Source organism: Erinaceus europaeus, chromosome 2 (genome assembly GCF_950295315.1).
Source record: "Erinaceus europaeus chromosome 2, mEriEur2.1, whole genome shotgun sequence".
In the NCBI taxonomy this organism is placed as follows: domain Eukaryota; kingdom Metazoa; phylum Chordata; class Mammalia; order Eulipotyphla; family Erinaceidae; genus Erinaceus; species Erinaceus europaeus.
The window spans coordinates 15,366,206-15,383,026 of record NC_080163.1 but is presented as its reverse complement, the minus strand read 5'-3'; the positions used below and the strand labels follow the sequence as shown (position 1 = coordinate 15,383,026).

The window sequence follows — 16,821 nt, the reverse complement described above, 5'->3', positions numbered from 1 at the left end:
AAGCCAAGGGCTCAGACCAGGATCCTGGTGTTTCCTGCTATGTGCATTTAACCTAGTGTGCCACCACCTGGCCTCCTACACCACAACTTTCTTAGTCACTCATCTTGGTTGTTTACAAGTTTGTGTTACTAGAAATTATTATGCTATGAATAAAGATGTACATAGACCTGTTTGGAGAGGAGTTTCGTATTGTTTAAAGAGATCCTTAGGAGAGAGATTGCCGAATCATAGGGTTGATCCATCTGTGGTGTTTTTAGGAATCTCTGGACTATATTTCACAGGCATTAGACCAGTCCACATTTCCACCAGCAGGCCTCCTCATAACATCTTGTTCCTGTCCATTCTAATGTGTTTGTCAGCAATTTGGACCTGCTTTGGTGAAAATTCTGCCAATTTCTTCTTCTTCTTCTTCTTCTTCTTCTTCTTCTTCTTCTTCTTCTTCTCCTTCTCCTTCTCCTTCTCCTTCTCCTTCTCCTTCTCCTTCTCCTTCTCCTTCTTCTACTTCTTCTTCTTCTTCTTCTTATTATTATTATTCCACTGTTCCCAGAGGCCCATTTTTGCTTTCTTACTATTTTTATTTGATAGGACAGAGAGAAACTGAGTATGGAGATGGACATAGAGGTGGAGAGAGAGAAAGAGAGAGAGAGGAGGGAGAGGGAGAGAGGGAGAGAGAGAAAGAGAGAGAGAGAGACCTGCAGACCTACTTCATTGCTTGTGATTTGATAACTTTCTTTATCACTTGTTCCTTTGGTCCTGGAAGAGGTAGTGGCATTCTGGTGTTGTCAGTTCTGGGGCTCTGCCATCATCCTTCTTCCTATGTCTGCTTATTTGAGTGCTCCTCACACTTTAGTAAATGATCATTTACATGGTTTGTGCTTACCACAAATAGTAGTAACCACTACGCTATAAAACCACACTTTACTCTGTGGGTGGCATTTCCTCTGACCAGCCACTGGCACCAGACAGAGGGTAGGCACAGTGATGGCTGTACCAAGCTATAGACCCGGTCAGATCCACATGAGAAGGAGAGAGGGTGGGGGGACTTGAGAGTGTCTCAACCTCAGGCTTCAAGTCTTCCACGAAAAATTCCAGATGTAAATAGTTCAAGATCCTGTGAACTCTACAAAACACATGAGACATGACAGTTCACTTCTGATACTCTAAGCTGCCGCCACATTTTGAGTTACCACAGCAACAGAGAGCCAAGACTGGTCCCCTCTAGAATCTGTCATCTGAAGGGCTTCCAGCTTCTTTCAGGTGTCTACATCATCTCTGGCATCTCTGAGAAGAGTAGATACCATATCACCAAACCCAATGTAGAGCAACAGAGCGGGGAGGACTCATTTTCCCCACTCCCTAAAGCTTCTCTGGCATAATGCAGTGATGAACAGCATGCCCTCTGCAGCTGGCTCTACAGCTCACTCACCCCCTAGTACCTGGGTCAGTTATGTAACCTTTCTCTGCCTCCCTTACTTTGTCCATAAAATGGGGCTAATAATAGCACATGGGTTCTCAGGAAGATGAAATGAGTAAATGCCTGTAGAGGTCTTGAAAGAATGCCTGACATACAGAATGTCTGAAAGAACTAGGAGTTAAATCAGGTAACAATGCACCAGAGAATGACCATTTTCCTCACAAATCAAGCAGAAGATTAGGTTGGACTCACTGGGTTCAGAAAACTTTCAAGGAGACATAAAAGCCTAGTCTCAAGTCCACTTGGTGGTACATGCACTAGAGTTCCCTTGCTACCGTGCATGAGGACCTGGGTTCAAGTCCTCAGTCCCCACCTGTAGGGGGAAGCTTCATGAGCTATACAGCATTGCTACAGGTGTCTTTCTCCTCTCTACTCTCCCCCCTCCCCCTTATTTCCCTCTCTGTTTCTGTCTCTTACCTTTTCAAAAAAAAAAAAAGAAAAAAGGTAGCCACTGGAAGTACTGACATCATTCCCATTCTAACCCATAGAATAGGGTGGGGTTCCTTTTTCTTTATTTTTTTAAATTTTTATTTTTTTATTTCTATTTTTTATATTTATTTTCCCTTTTGTTGCCCTTGTTGTTTTTCATTGTTGTTGTAGTTATTATTGTTGATGTCGTCATTGTTAGGACAGAGAGAAATGGAGAGAGGAGGGGAAGACAGAGAGGGTGAGAGAAAGATAGACACCTGCAGACCTGCTTCACCATCTGTGAAGCGACTCCCCTGCAGATGGGGCACTGGGGGCCCAAACCAGGATCCTTAAGCCATTCCTTGCCTTTGCACCACGTGCGCCTAACCTGCTGTGCTACCGCCCAACTCCCTGTGGGGGGGTGCTTTTTCTATACACGCTTGCCAACAATTGTTATTTATGACATTTTTGGTTTAGCTCATACTTAACAGATGTGAAGGGGTATCTCGTTGTCTTTCAAACACTCTGAGCCTAAAATTGAGAAACCAAGATAATGTCACTAATGAAGAAATCCATAAAGACCATTGCAGATGCTGCATTTTGAAGAAAGATTTTTTTCAAATTGAGAATTAATAATATTTATTTAATATTTAAGTAATAATAATTAGTATTGATATATTTTAGGTTTCTAAAACATTATTGAAATGATTTTCAGATTCACAGCCCTAATACAAAAGAGATTATGTAAACCTTCCTCTCATACTGGAATAGGTGACAAAAGCTGTCTGATTGATCTTTCATGTTAATGATTTCATAGAAAACAAATGAGCCAAAGGACTATGCCCTGTGCTCCTTCTTTTTTTCTTTTTTTATTTATAACATGGGAATATTAACAAGACTATAGGATAAAAGGGATACATTGCCACACAATTCCCACCCTCAGAACTCCGTATCCCATCCCCTCCCCTGATAGCTTTCCTATTCTTTATCCCTGTGGGAGTATGGACCCAGGGTCATTATGGGGTGCAGAAGGTGGAAGGTCTGGCTTCTGTATTGCTTCCCTGCTGAACATGGGCATCGGCAGGTCGATCCATACTCCCAGCCTGTCTCTCTCTTTCGCTAGTAGGATAGGGCTCTGGGGAGGTGGGTCTCTAGGACACATTGGTAGAGTTGTCTGCCCAGGAAAGTCAGGTTGGCATCATGGTAGCATCTGCAACCTGGTGGCTGAAAAAGAGTTAAGATATAAAGCAGAACAAATTATTGACTAATCATGAAACTAAAGGCAAGAATACTACAGATGAAGATTTGGGGGGCGGGGGGAAGATCTCCATTTTGGAAAAAGCCAGTAGGTCTATTTTAGGTATATTCCAAGGGGCCCATGACTTCACTAGTTTTTTCCTGACCCTGACAGCTAATTTGCAGGTGGACACAGGTTATTGTCTGTGGAAATTGTGTCATAGTTGAAAACAAAAAGGACTAGAAAGCTGAATCAGGGAAGAGAGTAGCTCCTAGATATGAGGAAAGTATTGTTAACCGTATATATGTAATATTGTTAACTGTAAACCCCACTGGTTTGATCTGAGGCTCATATTCAGCACAGGAGCCTATGTAACCTCTGCATCCCTATAGGTTTGAACTCACATTCTGTGGTCACAGCTAGGGACATTCCAGGCTGCACTTCTTCTTCAGGTAGTAGGTAGAGTATGTTGTCCAGCCTCCCTGCGGAGAATGGAACAGTCCCTACCATTGTTGATCCACATTGAGGGCAAGGTCTTATGGGGCCCACCAAGGGGTCCATTATGTTGCTCCTGATAGAGATGACCAGTGACAGTGGTGAGAGGGATCTGCTAAAGGTCTAGGCCCATCATGTCTGTGTGGGAATCCCAGGACTCCCCGACTAGCACCCCGGGTGATAGAGTGTCCTGGTAGAGACTAAAGAGTCACCATTAAAGTATGCCAGTCTCTTGCCCTTATTAAGCTTTTGTAGTCCTTACTTTGACATTAGCTCCTTCTTTTGACTGATTTATTGACTCCCTTCTTGGAAGAGCTGTCTACTTAAAACACTTTCAGAGCTAGAAATCTCATTTTGACCCTTCTAGATTAGAATGAATAGCTGTAAGTTATTTTCCTCCAATAGGTTGTTCATGCTCCTGCAAGAAAGGAGTAGGAAAACTGAGTCTCTGTAGAGCAGGTTCTGTTTGCCTCATTTAAATCTTCAGACAGCCTGTGATTATTTAGTTGTTTGTTTTTTTCCATCATTGGGACTTCATTGCTGCTGGTCAACTTCAAAGAAAAAAATCTCATTTAGCTAGAGAGAGAAAGACAGAGACAGAGAGAGCCCCCCCCCCCCCCGGTGTGACAGTCCAGGCTGGAGGCACAGTTGTGTGTGATGGAGTAGGCGCCTTCCCAGGTGAGCTGTTTTATGAGCCCCTGTGTTTAATTAGTTAATTAATTAGCTAATTTTGTCATAAAGAAACAGGGTTACATCATTTTGAGCAAACTGCTCCCCCAGAAGAGAGAGAGAGAGAGAGAACAACAGAAGCAGACAGGGAAAGATAGCATAGCACCAATGTTTCCATTAGTTGTGGAACATGGGGGGCTTGAACCTATGCCATGTACATGACAAAGCATAAAGAAGATGCACTATCCAGGTGAGCTATTTTGCTACCCACCCCCTATGCCACCATGCTTATTTTTTTATATTTATTTATTCCCTTTTGTTGCCCTTGTTTTTTTCATTGTTGTAGTTATTATTCTTGTTGTCATTGTTGGATAGGGCAGAGAGAAATAGAGAGAGGAGGGGAAGACAGAGAGGAGGAGAGAAAGATAGATACCTGCAGACCTGCTTCACCACCTGTGAAGGACTCCCCTGTAGGTGGGGAGCCAGGGGCTCAAACAGGGATCCTTATGCCGGTTCTTGAACTTTGCGCCACCTCACCATGCTTATTTATAAAGTGGAGTTTTTCCAAGGTAAGTTGAATGGAAATTTTTATACATAATTTTCTATACCTAACTTGGGAAACTTGCTTGAATCTGACTGGCTTTATTATTTTCTTATTTACTCTTCTCATCAAATTCCAGAGAGACAGAAAGTACACATTAAATGTTTCAATGGAAAATATGTAAATGTCAATTTAAACATATTTGATTCAAATAAGTTCATCCAAAGTCTACTCCTAGAAGGTGAAAATGATCTCTAATAAGGTTCTTTCTTTTTTCTTTAGTATGGTAAAAAAAAATCAATCCCATTTTTTTTTGCATTGAGAGTAGTCTGTTTCCATAATAACAATGACTACGAAGATACTTGAGATTTTCAAAGAGACTCTGAGACTCAAGGAAGCTGTTTTATCTGTAAAGAAAATCTAGAAAGGAAAGATAAGTGACTCTCTAGTCTCGAAATTGATCAGCCTCTGTTCATCCAGATTTCCTTTTAAAAAATACACATTTCCCCCCCTTCAGTCTTCTAAGAGTCTATTTTAAATGACCTACTTTTAAAACTGGGTTTTAGTTGCTTGTGTTACACTTGGGTATGATGGACTGAAAAAAACCTTTCACTCTTTGCTATTTCTTTCTGAACTCATTATTTTATTTTTAGTGTTCCTAAGGAGTGCAAGGTATTTTCTCTAGAGGAAGGAATCTCTTTTATAATAAGAAAGTGGATGGGAAGAGTACAGCTCTGTGCTGGCTGTGAGTGTTCTGTTTCTGTGAATGGCTAATCTTATTTAGCATAGAAAACAGCACAATTCCTCTGTTTAACAAGCTCACCCCCCCACATATAGGTGAAAGGGCAGGGAGGGACCACCCCAGCTCCTGAGGCCTGGAGACAGCACTTCAAAAGCATTATCAACAGATGGTTGTCCACCCTCTTTTCCAAAAGTCTCTGGGGGAAAAATTCCACAATTGTTTTTCATCGTGGATCCATCTGTATTACATCCCTCGGTTGGGAGAGTGTGTCTTGTATCTCTCCCCAAAACCCTCCTGTTTGAATGTAAGTTCTTTCCCTCTACTTGTGACCTTTGTTAATATGAACAACAGCTGTTCTCCATCCCCTGCAAAATGCCTTTTCTAATGGATCAGCCTTTGTATATCAAACTGAACTCTTGGCAGTTACTAAGGGTAGGGTAGAAAACCCCTTGTTTGATTTAGGAAAGAAAAGGCTGTGTGCTGATTAGAGTCGTAGCACTGTAGCAGAATTTTGTTATTCCTAAGTTGTCTTTGAAATGGAAAAATATGGTCTGTTTTAAATCCAAGCTTTGAAAATATCAGGCGGATCCCTACTATGCAACAATTGGAAACATAGATTCAAATGCTGTGCTCAGGAATCTGATATTCCACTGGAAGCTAGTGCAGCTGTAAGAAAGTTAAAGGTGATCTTCCAAAGACCACGAAAAGCAACAGTTGTTGCCACACAGAGAAATACTGCCAAAGTTGTCTGAAAGTGTCCACAAAAGTGACGAGCAGGGCAGTTGGTGGCACATAGGTATAGTGCCAACATTCATCTCTCTGTGACAGGTGTCTGTCTGCACACCTCTCTTACCACCCACCCAAGTTCCTGTTTACCATAGTGTATTGGGTACCCAGCATCCCACCCCCACCCCATGTCTCCCTAGTGTAAAGTTCTTCACGTTGCCTGCAATACATTGTACCTAGTCCAAGTTTCACTTTGTTTTCTTTTTCTTGCCTTGTTTCTTAAGTACCACCTATACGTGACATCATCAGATATCTCTCCTCCTTTTGTTTGATCTCACTGAACATGATTCCTTCAAGACCCATCCAAGATACAGGCAAGAAGATTTTTATCACTTCTCACAGTTGAATAATATTCCATTGTGCATATGCACCACAACTTTCTTAGCTACTCATCTGTCATTAGACATCTGGGTTGCTTTCAGACTTGGGCTATTACAAACTGCTGCTACTTCACATTCCTTTTCACTACCCCCTCTCCCCAGATACCTACTCACTACAGATGTCCTTTGTCATTGTGCTTTGTTGCAGAGTCATACCAGGTGGGTTTTCAAACTGGCCTCCATGATTTCTGTGTTCTGGTGTTTACACTCTGGCCTAATCCTCTACCCTTGTGTAATGGCAAGACCACAACTTGCTTCCAAAAAGCAGAATTCAGCAAAGAAGATGGGATGTACGAAATTATGTCACACAAGAGATGAGTAAGTCTCTTATTGGAATCTCTCTAAGAAGCTAGCCATCCTGTTGGAATCTCTCTCTCTCTCTCTCTCTCTCTCTCTCTCTCTCTCTCTCCTCTCTTTCCTTCTTGCTCACTAATTGCAGAAGCAAGTGATCATGTTGAGGGGTCCCTTGTGGCCATGCACTAAAACTACTTCTCTAGAAGCGAAGGGAGAGATTTCTAGTTAACAACCGACCTGCCTAAGGCTCCCAACAAGGAAATGGTACTTTTCCTCTCTAACCAGCATGAGCTTGGAAGTGACTTCTTTTCCACTTGAGTCTCAGATGATAACTCCAGCTCTAATGACTCCACTGACTTGTGAGATCCTCTGGGCAGAGATAACCAACTTGGTTGAGACTGGAGTTCCGAGTCAGAGAACTGAGGGGATAATGATGTCACACAAGAGCTCAAGGCACTTTGTGATATTATTTCCATAAAGCAACAAGTAAATAGTGCTCAGTTCCTCAATCTATTTTATTTTCTTGAGTTCAAAATCTCTGAAGCATAGAAGCCAGTTACTTTGTAGAAAGCTGCTCAATCAGGGTGTGCTTATATGTCTCTCAATGTAATCCTCATAATTAGAATCAGATTATTAACAAGAATGAGACTTATCCTATTAAAAATTGTATACCAGGCTGGGGGTGGGGGCAGCATAATGGTTCTGCAAAAAGACTTTCATGCCTGAGAGTCTGAGGTCCCAGGTTCAGGGCCCAGAACCACCATAAGTCAGAGTTGACCAGTGCTCCACTTCCTCCTCCTCCTCCTCCTCCTCCTCCTTCTTCTCTCTCTCTCTCTCTCTCTCATTAAAATAAAGACAAAAATTTAAAACCTGTATACTATTGTTTGTCAGAATAGTATCTACTCGGTCTCTCCTTTACAAAGCACCTTGAAGAGGTACTTTAAGGTTTTATAAATATTCCAGTTGTTACCATCCAACCATGAGTGTCTGAGACCTCTCTCTTTGACTTGCAGATAGCCCTTTCTTGCTTCTTCTCATGGGGGCCCCTTAGTGAATGCACACTATTGCTGTCTTTTGTGTGTTTGTGCACTGGATTTTTTTTTTCTTTTTGGCTTTCTCAAATCATTTTATTGAAGGCTTGATGGTTTACAGCACAGTTACATACATACAGGTACAATGTCTCACCTCCTAGTGACAGGTGTCTATAAAACACTCTCCACTCCAACTTGGGCCTTTTTCTGCCATCAGGCACCAGGATGCCCAGTGAAATAGGGCATCCATCTTACCTCATTTTCCCTGAAAGCCACATTAGTGGTCCTTCTGAGGTACGGATATTATGGCTTCAACATTAAGTTGATGGCAGAGGAGCCAATTCAATCCATATCATTTTTTTTTTCTTTCAGGGTTATCACTGGGTGGGTCTCATTGCCAGCAGTACAAGTCCACCACTCTTGGTAGCCATTTCCCCCATTTTTTTCTTCAATAAGACAAAGAAAAACTTAGAGAGGAGATAGAGATAAAGAAAGAGAGAGAAGGATAGACACCTACAGACCTCCTTCACTGCTTATGAAGCCCCCCCCCAACAAGTGGGGAGCTGGGCCTCAAACCCAGATCCTTGTGTGGGTCCATGCATTTAGTACAATGTGCATTTAACCAGGTGTACCACTGCCTGGCCCCCAAGTCCATAGCATTTATATACAGAAATATAGATTTTTTTTTTTTTTTTTGTAAATAGTACTAAGTGTAAAACCCATTCAGCAGGTGGGGAGTGGGAACTCGAACCTGGGTCCTCCACCTGGCTCCTCCAACATGATTTTTTTTCCTTTTTGCCTCCAGGGTTATCACTGCGGCTCGGTGCCGCACTATATATCCATTGCTCTTGGAGGCCATTTTCTCCACTTTCTTACCCTTGTTGTTGTTATTATTGTAATTGCTGTTGTTATTGTTGAATAGGACAGAGAGAAATCAAAAGAGGAGGGAAGACAGAGAGGGGGCAGAGAAAGATAGATGTCTGCAGTCCTGTTTCACTGCTTGTGAGGTGACACCCCTGCAGGTGGGGAGCCGGGGGCTTGAACTGTGATCCTTGAGCTTCGCACCATGTGCGTTTATCCCACTGCACTAATGCCCACCCTTCCATCCAAAATGCTTTTATACTGTTGGAAATAATGTGCTGAAAAACAAAGAGGATGCAGAAGAGAGTGGAGATCTTCGGATCCTCAGAGACATGGAGAACAGGAGTTGGTACACTAGCAGGAGTTAGGAAGCCTCTGCACACCTCCACTGGAGCATCTACACAATATTTCTGGGCCCAACTTGATAATAATCTAATAAAGACTTTGGGTCTATATCATGGCAAGTCTTGCTTTCTTTAATATCCATGTCATGAGGTTTTGCTGACTCAGTGAAGAAGTTTAAGTAAGACTGGCTGGTGCTCTTTTCTTGTAAATGTTTCATCAAATTCACCAGTGAAGGCATTTCAGCCTCAAGTGTTCCCTCAAGGTTTTTTTTTTTTTTTTTTTTTTGGTTTTTACAATAAAACAAATGAAATATTATTGAATTTCATTTCATCAGAATTCCTACTTCATGGGATGTCAGTTTTGGTTAGCTGTTTTTTCCCAAGTAGTTAAAACTTTTTTTTTTTTTGGATAAATTGTTGAATTTGTTGGCATTCAGTCATTACATTTCATTTATCCTTTGTCATTAAAATTTTTTTAATAGCAATTTAATAATGATTGACAAGATTGTGGGATAAGAGGAGTACAGTTTCCACCACCCGAGTTCCATATTCCCTCCCCTCCATTGGAAGGTTCCCTATTCTTTATCCTTCTGAGAGTATGGACCAAAGATCTTTATGGGGTGCAGAAGGTGAGAGTTCCAGCTTCTGTAATTGCTTCTCTGCTGAACATGGGCATTGACAGGTTGATCCACACCCCCAGCTTGTTTCTGTCTTTCCCTAGTGGGGTAGGGCTTTGGGGTACCAGGACTAGTGGGGTGCCAGGACTCATTGTACAGGGAAGTCAGGCTGGCATCATGCTTGCATCTGCAACTTGGTGGCTGAAAAGCATTAAGATATAAAGCAGAACAATCTATTTAATAATCAGGGACCTAAGTAAAAAAATTATAGCAGATGAAATTTGTAATCTTCATGTTGGAATGAGCTAAGAAATTTATTTTAGGTATATTCCAAGGGACCCATGACTTTTATCCTTTGTCTTGTAGGATTGCTTGGGGCTGGGCTGAGGCACCCCTTCTGTGGGGCTATGTGTAAGCATGATAGAGCTTAGGGAGAACTCCCCCCATCCTTGGATGGAGGTCTGAGAAGATACCCTCTTGTTAGTCTCTCTCAACCGAGGTGAGCAAAGGGGAGAAACTGTCTCTCAGACTTAGTTCTTCCCTTCCTGACTCTCAAGCCCACAGAAACCTCACTACCTCTCTCCATTAACCACAGGCTACATGGCTGCCTACCTTAAGATTCATTTACTCAAAGTTCACCTCACCTTCTGATCACAGAGGAGAACACACCTTATCACACACTCCATCATACACCTCAGACCCCAGACAAGAGAAATTCCAAACTATATGGCCTTTTGATATCCGTCTTCTCTCTGTCTCACCCTACTGGTTTAACCCCTATGCTTCTCTCAAATACCTTTGGATAATTAAGTTGCTTGCATCATGGAGAATAACTGTCTTGTAGCTCATCAATTCCTGTCATACCAGCCCCCTACCAGAGGGGCAAGCTGACCTTTAAGAAACCTGTAATTTCTGACATATATGAATAATGTTCTTTGTTTGGTTTTCTATTTAAACTCTTGCCCACCTGCTAATAAAGGAGATTTGAGAACACATCATTTCTCCCTGGTGTCTCTGTTTCGTGTCGTCCCTTGAGCGAGTGAGAGAGAACCGGTTGGATTTGCCTTCCTGCTGGGTGTCACCCCAAATGAACGCCAATACCCTTCCCTCTCGATATCTGGCTGGCTCTATCCAATAAATAAATAAAGATAATAATAAAAAAAAGCACTGAACTGCTAGAAACAAACTATACTAGTACATGAAGACACAAAAATAATCAAGTAAATTAGTATAACAAGAGGTCAATTCCAAAATATGCTTGCTTGAAATGATTTAAAATTGCAAGAGGCATTGTTACAAATTTTATCTGAGTCTGTTTTAGAGACTCAAGCAGTCTGAAACACTCTATCCTCCAGTCCCTGTGCCAAACTCACCTCATGTAATAGGCCTTGGTAATAACTAACCTCCAGCCAGGGTGGAGAGAGCGCTCAGCTCACTAATCTGGCATGTGCCTTATCACGTCCTCAGGGCAGGTGTGAGCTCTGGAACAGTTGGGAAATTGTGAGGAGCCTCACAAAGCATTAAGCCAGCTACCCCTGCTCCACCCTGCATTCCTGATACTATGGCCTATCTACATAATCATTGTTTTGCCTGAAAGATCCCCACCCATTCCATTCCTTTGATCTATCTTCTTTCTACCCTCAAGTACCCTCCCACCAGTTAAAACCCTTGCAACAGTTGCTAAGGAAGTTTCTACCTTCCCAGCCCCCTTTTGCCTTTCTCCACTCCTTTCCCAGTGATTTCTGTTTCCAACTTGCCACTTCCAGGTCTCCCCTTTAAAAAGCCTTGCCTCTGATCAATACATACATTGCATTGTCTCACCACCACGTGTCTGTTCCTGAGTCATCTCCATTGCTTCGCTGAGTGAGTAGCAGCCCAGGTGGATTCTGGTCCAGTTCTCTCCAGCCCAGAGAGTACGTGCCCGGGAAGAGGCACCCCCATGCTAGATTCCATGGGGGAATCTCTGCTGCCCTGGAATCTCTCCCTTTCTCTGTCTCTATGTCATCCTAGAGTGGTACAGTTGTGCATGTGCAAGGCCACAGTGATACAGGTAGATAGACGGATAGAAGGATAGATTGATAGATATGGTTGGCAAACAGTTCACTTGGACTGTGTGTTGCTTTGTCATGTGTGCAAGCTTGGCCCTCTCCACACTGAAGGAAACTTCAGTGCTGTGGTCTCTCTTTCTTCCCTCTTTATTGTCTCTGTCTCTCTCTGGAAAAAAAAAAAAGAAAGAAAGACCACTTCATCCTGAAGTGGTGAAGCCTGTGATTTAAAAAAAAAAAAAAAAAACTACATCTCTGTCAGTCTATCTGTCTATTGATATCTCTCTTCCAACCATCTCTAGCGCCAAGAATATAAATTCACTGATACGAGAATCCATGGGTTGTTTTTGGTTTGCTTTTTTTTTTTTTTTTTTCCCCTTCTGTGTTGTCAGAGACCTACCTGGTTGGTTATATATATATTTGCCTCCAGGGTTATTGCTGGGGTTTGGTGCCTGCACTACAAATCCACTGCTCCTGGAGGCTATTTTTACCATTTTGTTGCCCTTCTTGTTGTTACTGTTACATAGGACAGAGAGAAATCCAGAGAGGAGGGGAAGGGGGGATAGACACCTGCAGACCTGCTTCACTGCTTGTGAAGAGACTTCCCTGCAAGTGAGGAGTCAGCTCAAACTAAGATACTTAAGCCTTGCACTTGAGCATGCGCACTTAAACTTCTGCCCTACCACCCACCCCCCAGTTTCTTATAATTTAACCATTTGGATTAACAGACAAAATGGGATTTGAATAATTCCTGTTTAATTATGGAAGAGAACCAAAGCAAACCCTTCAAGTAAAGAAATTCACTTCTTTTTAGTAGGTAAGTAGTATTTTAAATTACAACTGATGGCATGTTAGAATAAATAAATGGATTTCCATGGAGTTGGGGAGCATCACTGAGGAGAAGGGTTCTATTTTGTGAGCAGCGTAGTCACTCTGAAAGAAATAAATTAGGAGAGGCTTGTTTTTTTTTTTTTAACTGATAGAATTTAATCGTGCTTCACACTGTACTGCTTTGTTGACTTCTTATAGATTTGTGGTTACTGGGATACAACAGTTAAGTTCCAGAGAAGCAAGTTACACAAGAATAATTCTTTGGGGGCAGGGAAGATAAACCATTGCATTGAGAGAATGGAGGACATTTAAGAAAGTTCTCATGTTATCAATTTAAGGATGTGTTTCTGTGTAGTGAGTAATGTCTGAGTCTTGCCAAGAAATTTTTTAAAAGATCTTATTTATTAATTAATGAGAAAGATAGGAGGAGAGAGAGAGAAAGAACCAGACATCACTCTGGGACATGTGCTGCTGGGGATTGAACTCAAGGCCTCATGCTTGGGAGTCCGATGCTTTATCCACTGCACCACCTCCCAGACCACTTTCCAAGAAATTTTGAAAGGAGAATATGTCAGCTACACTACTTTGTGCATATTACTGCTAGATGGTGTCCTTCCCATGCTGTGAACTGTACAACTCCAGATTGAATTCTGCTTCCAAAATAGGTCATTACAAAATACATCATTAAAAGAGCAAATGTGGGACAAAGAGATGGGGATGAAGCATAGGGAGACGTCAATTCCTTTTTTTTTTTTTTAAGCACTTGATAGGAAGGTTGAGTTCTTTTTTTTTTTAACGGTACATTTCCAGAGGTGTTCATGTATGTTCATTTCAGGTGTCCTGTGCGTTAAATATAAAAAGACAAGGACACCTTAAACTTGCAGTAACACATTAGGCTGCTCTGAATTCTATGTTGGGAAAGTCACTATTCCCAAATTAACCTAACTGTGCAGAAGTGTTCTTGTTTTCTGACTTTATACACAAGCCACCTGTGATTATTTCAAAGAACCTTTTTTGCCCCGCCTCCCCAGAAAAAAAAACACCCCCCCCCAAAAAAAAAACCCTTTTCCAGTCACGAAAAGGGGGTGTTTGCTACTAACTCTGACCTGGTGACACACACCCCAAATCTGACTACCTGAGCGCTTGGAAGCCACCTCTCTCTGCTGCTCCCAAGCGCTGGACTGGAGGAACAGGGGTCGTCCATTGTTCTCCCAGCCTCGAGGACCTCTCATCCGGGGCTTGGTTGGGGTGGTCCCTCCAGCACCCCCAGCACCTTTTTGGAAAGGACCACCGCCCACGTGCCCGCAGCCCCCTCTGCGCTCTGCCCTCCCGCCCGCTCGGCACACAGCGCCCCCCAGCGGCCGCGGCGCCTCCTCGGAGCGTGGCCACCGCGCTTCCGGAGAGCTCGCCAGTCACCGCCCGGGAGCGCGGGGACCCGAGACACGCGAACCCGGGGCGGCCGAACCCAGCCAAGGACGCGCGGCTGCCTCTCAGCCCCGCCCGCTACACCTGGGAGCCCAGAGGACCTGGCGGGGCGGGGCGGGGCGGGAGGCTGGCCCTGCGCCTGAGCAGCTGCGCGGGGGCGCTGCGGGCCTGAGCCCGGGAAGGGGGAGGGTCTCCGCGGGCCGAACCCTGCGCCTTGGAGGGAGGGAGGGACCCCTGGAAGTGCTCCCGGGAGCCCCGGAGCCGCACGGCGCCCACCATGGATCGGGCCGGCCGCTCCCTGACACCGCCACCGCCACCTCCACCGCAGGCGCGGGATCAGGACTGGGTGGAAGCGTGGCTGGACGACCACTGGGACTTCACCTTCTCTTACTTTGTCAGGAAAGCCACCAGGTAGGAAGAGGACCCGCGGAGGACGAGCCGGGCTGCGGAGCGCCCCCCCTTCTCTTCACTCTCTGACCACCCGGGGTCCCAGGCCCTGGGCTGCTCCACCCGCTCGGGTCGAGATACCGGGTCACTCCGGTCGGCAAAGCCCAGTGTCGGCCCCGGGCCAACTTGTTCGCAAAGTTGCAATACAAAGGGCCGGGACGCCGCGGCTCCCCCCACCCCAGCCCGCGGGCCTGCCTCGGCCCTTACTTTCTCCAGCTGCCCATCTGTCCAAACCCAAACACCCCCGAGCCCCTTCCCTGCGGCTCCGGAAGCTCCATTTCCAGCCCGGTCCCTGGGCTCCGCTCCTCCCCCGGCCGCACTGGCCCCGGTCCTGGCGGGGCGGGGAAGGCGGGGAAGGGGCGAGACCGCGAGGGAGCCCCGAGCCTGCAACATGCCGGAGCCTCCCCAGAGTGAGTGCGCTCGCCCCGCGCCCCCCGCAGCCTCCGCAGCCCCGCGCGCCTCCTCGCGCTCCGGAGGGCTCCAGGGCGCGCGTCCCCCGGACGCGAGGCGGGCGCCCAGGCAGCCACCCGGGGGTGGGGACGTGGGGGTGGCAGGCGGATCCCCCCGAGTCCCCGCCGCCCCCAGGGGCCCGCTCTTCCTGGTCGGGAGCCAGGCGCCCGGGCGGGCAGGCGGGCGGGCGGGCCGGCCGGGAGGAGGGAGCCTGACCTTTGGGAGGCGGCTGCGCAGGGGAAGTCGGGGCGCGCGTGGGAAAGGCTGGCCGAGGAGCGGGGAGCCGCGGGGCTGGAGCCGCGGGGCCGGGAGGGTGGGGCGCCCGCTGCCCAGCGCGCGGCGGGCGGGTCCAGGCAGCCCGGCGAGAAGTTGGTGGTGGCGGCCAGGGGCAGCGGGCGGGTGAGCCTCGGGGACGCGCCCCTTCTGGACACCGGAGACGCCCAGGCCGCCGCGGCCGCCCGCCCCGGGCAGCGAGTGTGGGGCGGCCGGGGACCCGCGCGCGGGGGCCCCCGGTGATGGTGGAGGAGCCGGCCGGGCTGGGCGTAGGGCTCCCACCCGGCGGCGCGCAGCTCTGCGGGGCGCTCCCAGCCAGGGGCGGGACGGGGTCGGGCCGCGGCCGGGTGTCACCGGCCTCACCTGGGCACGTCCTGAGCCCCGGCGCCTCCTGCAGTGTAGGGTCGGCGGCTCCGACTCACCGCGTTGGCAATGTTGCCCTTTGGAGACAAGACGAGGTACTTCCTTCAGCATCTCCCCTGCACCCTTTTCCCACTTTCTCCCTGGGGCGCCCCGGGAGTCTGCAGGGGCGAGGTCTCTTTGGGACTCCCTGACGTTTATGTCTTTATTTCTCTCTCTGGTTGTGTGGATGCAGTAATCTGGGGTCTTAGGTGAACTTCCCGCACCCGCTCCCTGCCCCCTTGTTTCTCCTGAGAATGTTTGATGACAGTTGATCACTTTTGGGATTTTTGTTGTCGTGGGTGGTTTGTTTTCCTGACCCGAAGTCACGACTCCTGGACCACATTTTTTTTAAAAAAATTTTTTATCTCCTTTTGTCTCATCATCTTCCTCTTCCTTTTCCAATCTTCTCCTCCCGCTTTCCCCCCTTCTTCCTTCAAAATTCTTTTTTCTGTAGCGACCGGAAGGCAGAGCTGGAACTGAAAGTGATTTCTTTCCGAAGGGTCCCCTTTCTGCAAGTTTGGGCACTAGAGCCCTCAAGCTCTGGAATTATCGATTTCCAGCCCCCCCCCCCTCCAGTTTGTCACCTGCTATTCCCAGGCCATCTGCCAGGCATTTATCCTTCCATCATCCTGCCCTCCTGGAATGATGGCTTTTAGAATGGGGAGTGAGCAGCGACTGGTTTGGTGTTGTGTTTTATTTTATTTTTGTTTTTGCGTGTGGGGTGTTCTTTAAAGCAGATTATTAATAGTTGAAAGGTAATTTGTTTTACAAGTCAACAAACATGCTCCCCCCTTCTCCCTTTAGAAACAAAATCGGGGAAGTTGGTGATTTTTTTTTTTTTAAGCTAGTCACAGGTAAAAACATTATACTTCACTTTCAGAGTTAGCCAGAAACTTTCGAAGTGTAGTAGCTTTTTGTTGGAAAAATAAATGGAAAGCATTAACTCAGGCTTCTTTCCACATTACTTTTACTTCTAAGAAGCATAAGAACTAAAATCCTAATTCTGAAACTTGCACTGCCTGGTGGAAATTCTAGATAATCTAAGACCAGATCGATGAAAAGATTCTTT

At 45.9% G+C, this 16,821-nt stretch overlaps 2 protein-coding genes across 6 annotated transcripts in view; one reads left to right on the top strand and one right to left on the bottom strand.

Moving 5' to 3' along the window:
* Positions 1-543: 543 nt before the first annotated feature.
* On the bottom strand, positions 544-15,408 carry LOC132533934 (uncharacterized). Of its 3 annotated transcripts, none has more exons than XR_009545695.1 (2): positions 15,294-15,408; positions 544-1,120 (listed from the first exon to the last, which is right to left on the bottom strand). XR_009545695.1 is itself a non-coding variant. In XM_060177237.1 (2 exons), exons 1-2 carry the CDS (start codon positions 15,018-15,020, stop codon positions 919-921), a joined length of 651 nt encoding a protein of 216 aa, XP_060033220.1. In that variant the 5' UTR covers positions 15,021-15,031; the 3' UTR covers positions 544-918. The 3 variants fall into 3 exon arrangements, 2 of the variants coding, with proteins under 2 accessions (XP_060033220.1, XP_060033228.1); XM_060177237.1 differs by lacking the exon at positions 15,294-15,408 and adding an exon at positions 14,572-15,031; XM_060177245.1 differs by lacking the exons at positions 544-1,120; positions 15,294-15,408 and adding exons at positions 3,816-4,032; positions 14,572-15,031.
* The window catches only part of PDE5A (phosphodiesterase 5A), a 177,736-nt gene continuing 175,074 nt past the window's right edge, over positions 14,160-16,821 (top strand). Inside the window, exon 1 of one of the 3 annotated variants that reach the window (XM_007521960.3) lies at positions 14,160-14,591. In XM_007521960.3, the coding sequence (XP_007522022.2) occupies positions 14,458-14,591 (134 nt within the window). In that variant the 5' untranslated portion in view covers positions 14,160-14,457. Of the gene's footprint in view, positions 14,592-14,948; positions 15,038-15,324; positions 15,809-16,821 lie in introns of those variants that run through there. The other 2 variants (XM_060177152.1, XM_016187617.2) reach the window with 2 other exon arrangements.

Coding starts and splice junctions, on each gene's coding strand:
- LOC132533934 (XM_060177237.1), bottom strand. CDS start 15,020: ATGTTGCAGGCTCGGGGCTCCCTCGCGGTCTCGCCCCTTCCCCGCCTT. Junction 1,121..14,571: donor CTGGTGGCTTTCCTGACAAA/GTAAGAGAAGGT, acceptor TGTGTTTTGTAG/AGTTCACAGGATCTTGAACT.